Consider the following 12,716-nt stretch of genomic DNA (forward strand, 5'->3'; position numbering starts at 1 on the left):
CCCAAAATGTTTGCATAACTCACGCAGTGGCAAACCCTAGTATTGACTGTGATGAGCTATAATTATATGGATTTTGTATGTGCTACTTGGCGTGAATATTCACATACATTGCTGTAGAAAAATTATTTTTGATTAACAGGTGCTGACCTAGCCCCTGCTTGGGGTGTTTTACAAATAAACTACATGTAAATCATACTGCCTTCCTAAACTCCAAAATATTCTGAACCCTAAAACCCTGCTGGTCTTGCGGGTCTGGATGAGAGAATGTGGGTCTGTGCCTCTCTCGATCATCTGCTGTACTGCCGAGTTCACGAAGACTTCACGCTTCCCCTCTGTCAGTTCAGGCTCCAGTGTGTGCCTCGGCAGCACAGATACTAAAACTAGAATGGCACAGAGAGGATTCGCATGGTCCCTGCACGAGGATGACACACAAATTTGTGAAGTGTCCCATTAAAAACGAAAGACTCCAAAATAAAAGAGTTCCAGAGGAAAATGGGCAAAAAGACCTGACGTTGTTAATTCCCACTTCTCTAAGAACTCCCCCTTCGTTCCGCATAACCTCTTCTTTGTCGCCTGTAACTAACCAGGGACCAGTTCTTTTCATTTCCACTGTCTGCATCCACCTCATCATTCAGGGCCTGGGCAATCTTCCAAAACCCAAATCTGAGCAGGTCACTTTCCTGTTGTCATTTCTGCCATTGCCTGTCACCCTCCAGCACAGCACAGGAGGTCCTCGTGGGCGGCTGCTCCTGCTTCCCTGTCCGCAGGTCCCCGCCTGCCCTCTTTCTACCGCGTCAAGCTCCTTACAGACTTTTTTTTTTTCTTTTTGAGACAGAGTTTTGCTTTGTTGCTCAGGCTGGAGTGCAGTGGCATAATCTCGGCCCACTGCAACCTCCACCTCCCAGGTTCAAGCAATTCTCATGCCTCATTCTCCTGAGTAGCTGGGATTACAGGCAACTGCCACCGTGCCTGACTGATTTTTTGTATTTTAGTAGAGATGGGGTTTTACCGTGTTGGCCAGGCTGGTCTCGAACTCATGAGCTCAGGCAGTCCGCTGGTCTTGGCCTCCCAAAGTGCTAGGATTAGAGGCGTGAGCCACCGTGCCCAGCCCTTGCAGACTCTTTTCCTGTTCTCTCTCGGTTCCAGGATTTTCCCATGCCTGGAACATTCTTCCTTTTCTGTCCTCTTTACCCAGCTTAGGGGTTTTGTCAAGGTTCTTCTCTACCCCACAGACTCCCTCTGTGTTTATGGCTATCTGGTTCAGTTGGCTGTGGTGAGTCGTGGGCCTTTCTTGAGGTCTCAGGTCCCAGCATTGAGCAGAGTACCCAGCACATAGTAGGAACTCACTAGAAAGTATTTGTTGACTTTGTTAAAGGAATGGAAGTGTTTACCCAGGGAGGTCTGAGTGTCAGGGAAGCTAAAGAGAAAATCAGTATAAACTTCAAGTACTGGGAGTAGCAGTGAGAAAGAATAGTCCGAGGCACTGCTGAGAAAAATCGTCCCGGGCCTCAGGTCAGAATGGGGATGGGTACATTCACAAGCCAGACCCAGAACCAGGAGGCCAAATTAGAGGTGGCATACAAGGGGCATACACAGGGGAATGGCTCGGGTTTAGCCAGCAAATTGGAAGGACATTGGTGTCCCACATCAGCTATGTGGCTTGGAGGAGAGAGCTACTTTTTTATTTTATTTTATTTTATTTTACTTTATTTTATTTTATTTTATTTTATTTTATTTTATTTTATTTTATTTTATTTTTTGAGATGGAGTCTCGCTCTGTCACCCAGGTTGGAGCACAATGGTGCGATCTTGGCTCGCTGCAACCTCTGCCTCCCAGATTCGAGTGATTCTCCTACCTCCAGCCTCCCGAGAAGCTGGGATTACAGGTGCCTGCCACCATGCCCAGCTAATTTTTGTATTTTAATAGAGACAGAGTTTCACCGTGTTGGTCAGGCCAGTCTTGAACTCCTGACCTCAGGTAATCCACCCGCCTCCACCTCCCAAAGTGCTGGGATTACAGGCGTGAGCCACCACGCCTGGCCAAGAGGATTACTTTATGAGGGTGGAGTGGGCCAGACACACTCGGGCAAGTTTGTTCCTTGAAGTTGAGTGCCTCCAGTCTCTTCTTCGTCTGTATCCTCCCAACTCTGAGCACTATGCCTGACACTTAAGGGGATGTTTGTTGACTGAGTGCCAGGCACAGACAATATGTACTGGACGGAACATAATAAATCACCATAGGGGAAAATGTTAGAATAAATTCCAGATGGACTGAGGAATTGAAAGTGAAAACACTGTGACTGGAAGGATGAGAAGGAGCCAGCCTTGTGAAGAATGAGGGAGAGCATTCAGCCAGTGGGAACTGCTGGTGGGAAAGCCCTGAGGCAGGAAAGGGTGTGACCTGTTCAGGGAAGTGGAGGACACCAGGCTGGCTGGGGCCCCGTGGGCCAGCGGGAGTTGGGGGGTTGAGGTAGAGAAGTGTGCAGGCGCCAGCTTTGTTGGGTAATTGCAATTTGTAGCCAAGAACCTGGATTTTATTTGAAGTGCCAAGGTCAGCCATTGAAGGGATCTTGACAGATAACACAATGCAGATTGAGTTTTATTAAAATCACCCTCTCTTCTGTGTGATGAAGGGACCAGGGGCCTCTCAGTAGACACGATGAATCCAGGAGGAAGACTATGGAAGTAGCCCAGGGAAAGATGGCAGTGGCTTGGCCTAGGATGGGGTAGTGAGGATGGAAAAGAGGAAAAAACAGTTTAAGATTTGTTTGCTGATGTGTGCAGGATTAGATGTTAGGGGTGAGAAAAGGGGAGGATTCAAGGATGACATCCAGGGTACTGGCTTGAGCAACTCAGTAGACTCATTTGTTGAGGCAGAGAACAGGAGAGTGATGGTATGAGGTTTGAACTGTGTAGTGTGGGGTGTGGTGGAGGGTGGTAGTCAGAAGGAGGGAGTCAGTGTAGAGGCCTATGAAACATGCAGGTGGACATCAAGTAGACGGCTGGAAAGAAAAACTTACATTCCAGTTGTGAAATGGCCAAAGGGTTCAATAGAAACATCGGAAAAGAAATATTAACTAAATGCATATTCATCTTCACCAATCATCAAGTAAATAAATCTACATTAAAACCACTATCAGGCCAGGCACGGTGGCTCATGCCTGTAATCCCAGCACTTTGGGAGGCCAAGGTGGACAGATCGCTGAGGTTAGGAGTTGGAGACCAGCCTGACCAACATGGGGAAACCCCGCCTGTAATAAAAATACAAAAATAAGCTGGGTGTGGTGGCAGCCGCCTGTAATCCCAGCCACTCAGGAGGCTGAGGCAGGAGGATCACTCAAACCTGGGAGGCAGAGGTTGCAGTGAGCCGAGATCACGCCACTGCACTCCAGTCCGGGCAACAAGAGCGAGACTCCATCTCTAAATAAATAAATAAATAAATAAATAAATAAATAAAATAAAACTACTATCAGTTACCATTTTACTTGTCAAGTTGACAAAATTGGATTTTTCAAAAAAGTTATGATACCAAATTTTGGCAAAGAAATTGAAATGGACTCCCACACACTTCTGGGAAGTGTGTGTTGATAAAAACACTTCTGGGAGAAGGGTAGAAATACATATTAAGTACTTTACCATGCATATCCTTTGGCCCAAATAAATTCATTTTTAGTGCACCCTAAGGAAAAAATGAATATATGAGAAAATAGATCATTTTAAATTAAATATACCCTCACATAGTTTATAACATTAAAAAATGGGGGGATAATAATAGGACCTCAAGTTAACTATATTTTGAAGACTATTTAATGATGTAAAAATGCTAGCTATATTGAGAGTGGAAGAGCTAAAGTGTAAACTGTTATGGTGTTATGATTCCAACATTTAAAAGTATAAATATATATTTATAAAATATATATATACACATATGTAATTTTTCATGTTTTCTCCAGTTAGCATTATTTTATGTTATAAAGTAAAATTTTAACAAGAAAATATTTAACCTTCCAAGAAATTAAGGAAATGCAGCTTTAAAAAGAATAACACTTTGTCAACTATTAAATTATTTCTTAGTCTAAAAGTTACTTTATTTCTGAAGTAACTGATCTACTACTAGTGTTTTGTGGATGACACTTCATCCCTTTCAAAAAGCAATTTGGTGATATTATCAAGATCCCAATGGCCAGGTGCAGTGGCTCACACCTGTAATCCCAGCACTTTGGGAGGCTGAGGCGGGTAGATCACAAGGTCAGGAGTTCAAGACCAGCCTGGCCAACATGGTGAAACCGCATCTCTACTAAAAATACAAAAATTAGCCAGGCATGGTGGCGGGCGCCTGTAGTCCCAGCTACTCAGGAGGCAAGAGAATTGCTTGAACCTGGAGGCAGAGGTTGCAGTGAGCCGAGATCATGCCACTGCACTCCAGCCTAGGTGAAAGAGCAAAACTCTATCTCAAAAAAAATAAAATAAAACAAAAATACTTCATCCCTTTCAAAAAGCAATTTGGTGATATCAAGATCCCAAGGGCCGGGTGCGGTGGTGCACACCTGGAATCCTAGCACTTTGGGAGGCTGAAGCAAGAGGATCCCTTGAGCCCAAGAGTCTGAGACCAACCTGGGCAACATAGTGAGACTGCATCTCTACAAAAAAAATGAAAAGAAAGAGAGCTCTTTTAACCTAGTAACTACTCTCCTGAAAATATATTACTCATTAGCAATTAATTTTTTTAAAAAAAGGAAAAGTTATTTGTGTGTATTCTTTATAACTGTGGCCTTCCTTGTAAAAGTGAACATTTGGTAGTAGCGTATGTATCCTGCCTGAAACTTTTGGTACATCTACCATATACAGCTTCTATAAATTATATACAAGATTATTATAGAAAAAGTTTTGTGAAAAAGGAAACTTGGAAGTTTATAGGAAGCTGATTCTACACGTGATAATCATGTGTGCTCATGAGACTGGAAGGAAAATAACAAAATGAGTAGAGTCATGAGGGTAAAATACTTTATTTCTCCAAAATTCTGTGATATTTCATATTATTTTATTGTTACCATTTATTTTATGCCCTGCTTCATTCCAAAGTATATTTGATATGATACTGTTTCTAGATAATAAAACAAGGAAGAAACGTAAAGTGAGTGACTATAAGGAGATTCATTATTAAATTCATCAGAATGTTTTGCCTTAACCTGAGGATGGAAGAATTTATGATCTGAGCGATTGCTGAAAGGTTCTTTGTTGTCACGTGGAAGACTTTGACCTTGATTTTCTGATTTAGGCGTTCCTATAGACTCAGCTCATCATAGGGATATGTAATTTGCGTGCTATTTTATTCAGTCCTTAAATTCCACAGTTGTTTAAAACAAATAGGAAGATGTCTTAGCCGGGCACAGTGGCCCAGGAGCTCATTACCAGCTTAGGCAACATAGCAAGACCCCTGTCTCTACAGAAAATTCAAAAATTAGCCAGGCACAATGGTGTGCACCTATAGGCCCAGCTTACTCAATAGGCTGAGGTGAGAGGATTGCTTGAGCCCAAGAGTTTGAGGATACAGTGAGCTATGATAACGCCACTGCACTCCAATCTGGGTGACAAAGCAAGACCCTATTTCTGAAAATAAGTAAATAGATATCTTATTTCTCTAGTTCAACCTTCACTTGACTGGAGACATCCACGCCATCACTGCTGCCAATAACTTGCTGGCTGCCGCCATTGACACAAGGATTCTTCATGAAAACACACAAACAGATAAGGTGAGAAGGATGCCTTGCTAGCCATTTTGGGTATTGTATCCTGGAATTCCTGGATTCTTAAGGAGTTTGTGGAAAGATTTCAGGTGTCTGCAAACTCTGAAATGTTATTCAATTCAATTTTGTGATTTTTACATATGTCCCTATTTCCTGAGGAGAAGGAGCCATCGTTTGGTCAGATTCTCAAATGGGTTTATGGGCACTGCCAAGTTATTGGGAGAATTGTAGTGTGTTGTAAAAGCCGAACATTCTCTGAGATGAGGCCTTAGTTTTAAAGATGGTAGGTAGACCAGTTCTCTTCATTCTGGTCATAGGTCCAATCTCTAATCTATTCTAAGGGGATTGGACAGATGTCGTTTTTAGACTAATGTTATGTGGAGCTATTTTAGATGTGCTGAAAAGATGGCAGGGGCCCTTACTGGGCTTCATGTGCATGTAGGTTAAGAGTTAAACTACACCCCCAAAGGGGACAGCCCACCAGAAGCTAATTCCTCACAGACATGGGACATAGATAAAAGGGGTACTTTCTGGCATGTTTTACAACAAGGGTCCTCACTTTCTTAAAGTAGTTCCTTAGTGAGTCTTTGCTCCATAATCCAGATACATCTTCATTTGGTAGTTATAGCGATATAGATCAAGAAATATATTTATGCCAACTCTTTGCAATGTGTGTTATTTCAGATCTCGTCAGTTTTATGAAAATGACAGAATTTAAGTCAACATTGTTTATATTAGCCCGCACATTTTAATAGGGTCTTTTATCTAAATAGTTTGGTTATAAATGCAATGAATTTTTGTCATATGCTGTGAATTGTCCAAGTTCATGGACGATTAACTTTTGTGTGGTCTCATTTTTGTTTTGTGTTTTTAGGCTCTGTATAATCGACTGGTTCCTTTAGTGAATGGTGTCAGAGAATTTTCAGAAATTCAACTTGCTCGGCTGAAAGTAAGTTTCCAGTTAGCAGTTCTTTAAAAACAAAAGGTCCTAGAAGCACATCAGAAAGATTGTCAAAGCCTGAAATTTTCAACTTGATTTGATTTTGGTTTTCAGATATCCTTTTGGGTGTTAAACTCTATAGAGACCGAACACTAGAGCAAAGAGAGCCCAGTGTTCGAAGCCTGACTCCCTTCTACTCGAAAGAGCCAGGTGGACAAATTAATTAACCTTTTTCGGTCTCAGTTTCTTCATCTATGAAATGAGAGGACTGTTTTGCTAATTTATGAGTACCCTAGTCAACTGACAAGTTAGCTGGGCATAGGAGCACATACATACCTGTAGTCCAAGCTACTCATGATGCTTGCTTGTGAGAGGCTTGCTTGAGCCAAGGTTATAGTGCACTGTGATGGCACCTGTGAATAGCCACTACATGCCTGCCTGGGCAACACAGCAAGATCCCATCTTTTAAAAAAAAATAACAAATTAGGATTTTTAGTGAGTCCTTCTCTTTCTAAAGTGAAATATTTTTATGAAATTTGTTAAATTTCTAGGAAATTATAAGATAACCTTTGAAAACTTATCTATCTCATTTATGGTTTTGTGTTTTGTTGTGTTGTATTTTTTGAGACAGAGTTTTACTCTTGTTGCCCAAGCTGGAGTGCAGTGGCATGATCTCGGCTCACTGCAACCTCCGCCTCCCTGGTTCAAGTGATTCTCCTGCCTCAGCCTCCCAAGTAGCTGTGATTACAGACATGCACCACTGCGCCCAGCTACTTTTTGTATTTTCAGTAGAGATGGGATTTCACCATGTTGGCCTGGCTGGTCTCAAATTCCTGACCTCAGGTGATCCATCTACCTTGGCCTCCAGGATTATCAGCATGAGCCACTGCGCCCAGCCTCGTCTGCGTTTTTGTTGCAGCAAACACTACAATTATACTTGCGTATGCCATCTTAATTCTTAAAACCTGTCTTATCTTTTTTTCTGATGCCATTTGCTGCCTCTGGTCTTCTAATCATATTACTTGCTACTGGCTCTGTTTCAGAGACTAAAAAATAACCCTAAATGATATATGCCACTGGTTGGCATTAATGGTTTTAAAAATTCACCTCCTGCCTCTTACTGAACCAAGGTCAGTGTGTTGAAGTAGTGAGTAATTCCATCCTCGGCAGCTATAACAACATGCAGTTTCTGTCTCACAGAACTTTTTTATGCTTCATCATTAAAAATCACTTTTTTTTTTTTTTTTGTGACAGTCTTGCTCTGTTGCCCAGGCTGGAGTGCAATGGCGCGATCTCGGCTCACTGCAACTTCTGCCTCACAGGTTCAAGCGATTCTCCTGCCTCAGCCTCCCGAGTAGCTGGGATTACAGGCATGCACCACCATGCCAGGCTAATTTTGTATTTTTAGTAGAAACAGGGTTCACCATGTTGGCCAGTCTGGTCTCGAACTCCTGACCTCAGGTGATCCGCCTGCTTTGACCTTCCAAAGTGCTGGGATTACAGGCATGAGCCAGCGCGCCTGACCCAGTTTAGTTTTGTTTTGTTTTGCTTTGTTTTGTTTTTTGAGACGAAGTTTCGCTATGTTGCCCAGGCTGGAGTGCAATGGCACAATTTCAGCTCACTGCAACCTCCGCCTCCCAGATTACAGCAATTCTCCTGCTTCAGCCTCCCAAGTAGCTGGGATTGCAGGCATGCGCCACTGTGCCCGGCTAATTTTTGCATTTTTTGTAGAGACAGGGTTGATCCATGTTGGTCAGGCTAGTCTCGAACTCCTGACCTCAGGTGATAGGCCCACCTTGGCCTCCCAAAGTGCCAGTTTAGTTTGTTATAAGGCTTTACTAATCATGGAGAAAATAAAATTAGAGGGATAATTTTGGTGACCCTTTGCTTTCTATTTCTTCTCAAACTTCTCGCCTTTTTTCTTTTTAATCATTAGAAACTGGGAATAAATAAGACTGATCCGAGCACACTGACAGAAGAGGAAGTGAGTAAATTTGCCCGTCTCGACATCAACCCGTCTACCATCACGTGGCAGAGAGGTGGGTGCTGGGGAGGTGCCAGCAGGCTGATGGCCAGGTGGGGAGGCGTGTTCGAGCCAAAGCTCTTAGATGAAATTCAGAAACTCACAGTTTGATCCTGTCCAATGGTCTTCCCAGCCTGTGCTTCATATTCCCACCATTTATTTCAGTTACTATTATCATACCACCCTCCTCCCTTATCCTTGCCTCCGATTAAAACAAAAATTCTGTTCAGGCTCAATCCCATCTACTCCTATGTCTTGCAAATTTCCAAGGAAAATTACCTAATTTTCTGTTGCTCTCTCCTTTGACCTCTTGTCTCTATATTAAGAAAAAAAAGTGGCTCAAGCCTGTAATCCCAGCACTTTGGGAGGCCGAGACGGGTGGTACTAAAAATACAAAAAACTAGCCGGGCGAGGTGGCGGGCGCCTGTAGTCCCAGCTACTGGGGAGGCTGAGGCAGGAGAATGGCGCAAACCCGGGAGGCGGAGCTTGCAGTGAGCTGAGATCCGGCCACTGCACTCCAGCCCGGGCTACAGAGCAAGACTCCGTCTCAAAAAAGAAAAAAAAAAAAAAATCAAACAACATTTTTTTAAAGATCACGCCTCCCTGGCTTTGTCCTGCTCCTCCACCCACCATCCCACTGTCTTCCGTTCACTTCCTTACTGCCAGCTCTCGGCAGCTCTCTGTGTTTCCAGTGCTGGATTTTCCTCCAAATCTGATATGTGCTTTCACCTACTTAATGAGGCATCCCTCCACCACTTCAAATGCAGCTGGGTGGACTCCCCGTGAGCTCCCCACCACCTCGACTTCCCTGCTTCCCTCTCAGCTGTGACATCCCCTTCCTTCTCCCACACTGCCCTCAGTCTTATCACTCACTATGGGATGGGACAGAGGGAAATGCACTAAACGGGAAGTCAGGAGCCCTGCATGTGTGGCTCCCCTGCCACTGACTCACTGCATGACCTCGAGCAAGTCTCGTGCATGTTTTTGGCGTTGGAGATGGAGATGGAGATGGTCACATACGCTGCACAGAAACACGGCAACCACATTTTATGAACCCTACGTGGCTATAAAAGTGTTCGATGGCGGCCGGGCGCGGTGGCTCAAGCCTGTAATCCCAGCACTTTGGGAGGCCGAGGCGGGTGGATCACGAGGTCAGGAGATCGAGACTATCCTGGCTAACATGGTGAAACCCCGTCTCTACTAAAAATACAAAAAGTAGCCGGGCGTGGTGGCGGGCGCCTGTAGTCTCAGCTACTTGGGAGGCTGAGGCGGGAGAATGGCGTGAACCCGGGAGGCGGAGCTTGCAGTGAGCCGAGATCACGCCACTGCACTCCAGCCTGGGAGACACAGCGAGACTCCGTCTCAAAAAAAAAAAAAAAAAAAAAAAGAAATGTTCGATGGCATGGATCCCTGATCCTTCCTGGATTATTCTCATACTTGTGCCCTCATTTACCTCTTTATACTGACATTTGAAACATATTTATCAGATGCACATTTTGTAGCAGTTCCTGACTAATAGATTACCTTGCTTCCATTTCCATCCCCCAGTTCAGAGGGTGCACATTAACAGAGATGTCCCATTGTGATCAGAGGCCTCCGGTGGCTCCTCACATCCTGGGGGATACAGTTGCCATCGCAGAGCTTGGCCTTCAGGATACCCGCAGTGGCTTCCCTCCCTCTGCTCCCTGCCTGCTCTCTAGTCAGGAGGGCCAACCTCCATCCTGCTGCCAGCCCTACCTGGGCCGTCTCCATCCTGTCTCCTGCCTAGGCCAGTCTTGCCCTCCAAGATGTACCCAGGTCCTGTCCCTTAAGGGAGCTTCCCTTCTGGGAATCCACCCAGCCAGTCCATTAAGAATTTAGTGTTTTTCCACAAACCATGAGGTAGAGAGTCAAAGACCAGAGACTGAGCACTGGCTCTGCCATTTATGAGCTGCACAACTTTGGACAGACTGCTCACTCAGTTTCCTCATCTTTAAAATGGAATCCTAATTCCAGCTGCCTTGCTGGGAGGCTTCACTGAAACATGAGCATCTTTTCCAGACCTGAAAGCTCTGCCTACACAATCATCAGAAGTCACTGTGGTGATAGCTGTACTGAGTAGAGTTTTTTGTTTGTTATTATTTTGAGACAAAGTCTCACTTGCTCTGTCACCTAGGCTGAAGTGCAGTGGCATGATCTTGGCTCAGTACAACCTCTGCCTTACTGGCTCAGTCGATTCTCTTACCTCAGCCTTACGAGTAGCTGGAATTACAGGCACATACCACCACACATTGCTAATTTTTGTATTTTTAGTAGAGATAGGGTTTCACCATGTTGGCCAGGCTGGTCTGGAACTGCTGACCTCAAACGATCTGCCCACCTCAGCCTCCCAAAGTGCTGGGATTACAGGCGTGAGCCACTGTGCCTGGCTTGGGTAGTTTTTTTGAGTGTCTTTGTCTCCCAAACTAAACGAAAATCTCCTTGGAAACTTTGTGGGGTTTTTTTGTTTTTGTTTTTGTTTTTGTTTTTTTGAGACAGGGCCTCATTCTGTCACCCAGGTTGGAGTGCAGTGGTGCAGTCTCTACTCACTGCAAGCTCTGCCTCCCAGGCTCAAGCGATTCTCCTGCCTCAGCCTCCCGAGTAGCTGGGATTCCAGGCACGTGCCACAACACTCAGCTAATTTTCTTATTTTTAGTCGAGATGGGGTTTCATCATGTTGCCCAAACTGGTCTCAAACTCCTGAGCTCAAGTGATCTGCCTGCCTCGGCCTCCCAAAGTGCTGGGATTACAGACGTGAACCACTGCACCCAGCCTAGAAACTTTTAAGGATGTATTTTTCATTTTGAAATAAGTAATAACATTATAGAGATTTTGGAAATGTCTCAAAAGAATTTTAAAAACCTTGCTATACTAATAAAACTATTCACAGTTTTTTGTGTGCATCTAGTTTTTTGGTATAACTCTAGTTATAACTTAAGTGTATAGATTTTATATCCTACGAGTTTCATTCATTTATATCATAAGCATTTTGTATTTTGTTAGCTCTTTGTGGTAATGGCCATTTTAAATACTCTAGAATATTCCTTTGTGGATGAACCACAACTTACTTAAGCAAGGCTTAGTTCTTGAAAACACCAATAGCATTTTAAATAATGAGCATGAATACTTTCAGCATTTTATTGAGAAGCCTACATATTTTCTCTGAAATTTTTTATAACTAGGAAGGTTTATTATTAAAATGTCATCCTGTCCAAAATGTATTGTCATCTTTTTTTTTTTTCCAAGGCGTTTGTGATTTCATGTTACTCTTCAAAACTTTTTTGGAGGTTTACTGATGATAGGAAAATCACGAAGGTGGAAATGAGTGTATTTTAAACCAAGCATATGGATGCGCTAAAAGAGAAAGTTTTATGCCAACTAGTATTCTTCGGTATCTGCTTCGGGGCTCCAGCCTGAGCAGCCATCAGAAACAGGGCAATGGCTTAGACATGGATCTTGGAAGAGAAAGGCTACATCATCTTTTATACCTGGGGCTGGTATGCAGTTGGTTTCTCCCTGGAGCCAGGAAGGACTGAAGTGTTTTGTGGTTGTGAATCACTTTTAATGGAAGTGACAACTTTACAAAATTTTTCCAGAAAAAGATTTGAATTCCATTATTGTTCAGGGCACTGAAGTAAAGAAAACTTTATTGCTGTGGACAAGCTACCTGGGTCAGAGGAATTTGGAATGACATTTAATAAGTAGTTTGGCTCTTATGACCATGAATTAATATCATCAAAAGAATTGAGAACATTTGCTAGTAGAGTTTTTTGGCTTAAACCTAGAACTAATGTAACCCTTGTGATGAGATTGGATCTTTATTTGATTTGACAAATAGAGCGGGACAGTCAGGGTACATGGTGGTGGGAGTGAGACCCTCTTCTCAGGCCATATGTATGTTGTGCCATTTAATGACCACCCCTTCCTTTCAGCCTGTGTACAAAATCTGATTGTTTCATCTTTTTTTTGAGACAGAGTCTTACTCTCT

The 12,716-nt window shown here is 43.5% G+C and overlaps 1 protein-coding gene and 1 non-coding gene across 21 annotated transcripts in view; both read left to right on the plus strand.

Moving 5' to 3' along the window:
- Positions 1-12,716, plus strand: part of MTHFD1L (methylenetetrahydrofolate dehydrogenase (NADP+ dependent) 1 like) — a 232,212-nt gene that overhangs the window by 71,151 nt on the left and 148,345 nt on the right. For all 20 annotated transcript variants that reach the window (XR_012433541.1, XR_012433542.1, XM_005552135.5 and 17 more), the window contains 3 exons: positions 5,646-5,753; positions 6,622-6,696; positions 8,624-8,726. Coding sequence is in view for 13 of the 20 variants with exons in the window: in XM_005552135.5 (XP_005552192.3) it covers positions 5,646-5,753; positions 6,622-6,696; positions 8,624-8,726 (286 nt within the window). In the remaining 7 variants the exon portion in view is untranslated. The remainder of the gene's footprint in view (positions 1-5,645; positions 5,754-6,621; positions 6,697-8,623; positions 8,727-12,716) is intronic.
- LOC123573162 (U6 spliceosomal RNA) lies at positions 353-457 on the plus strand. Its single transcript, XR_006697907.2, has one exon. It is a non-coding gene; the product is annotated as a U6 spliceosomal RNA (small nuclear RNA).

The sequence above is a fragment of the Macaca fascicularis genome, chromosome 4 (genome assembly GCF_037993035.2).
Source record: "Macaca fascicularis isolate 582-1 chromosome 4, T2T-MFA8v1.1".
Lineage (NCBI taxonomy): Eukaryota > Metazoa > Chordata > Mammalia > Primates > Cercopithecidae > Macaca > Macaca fascicularis.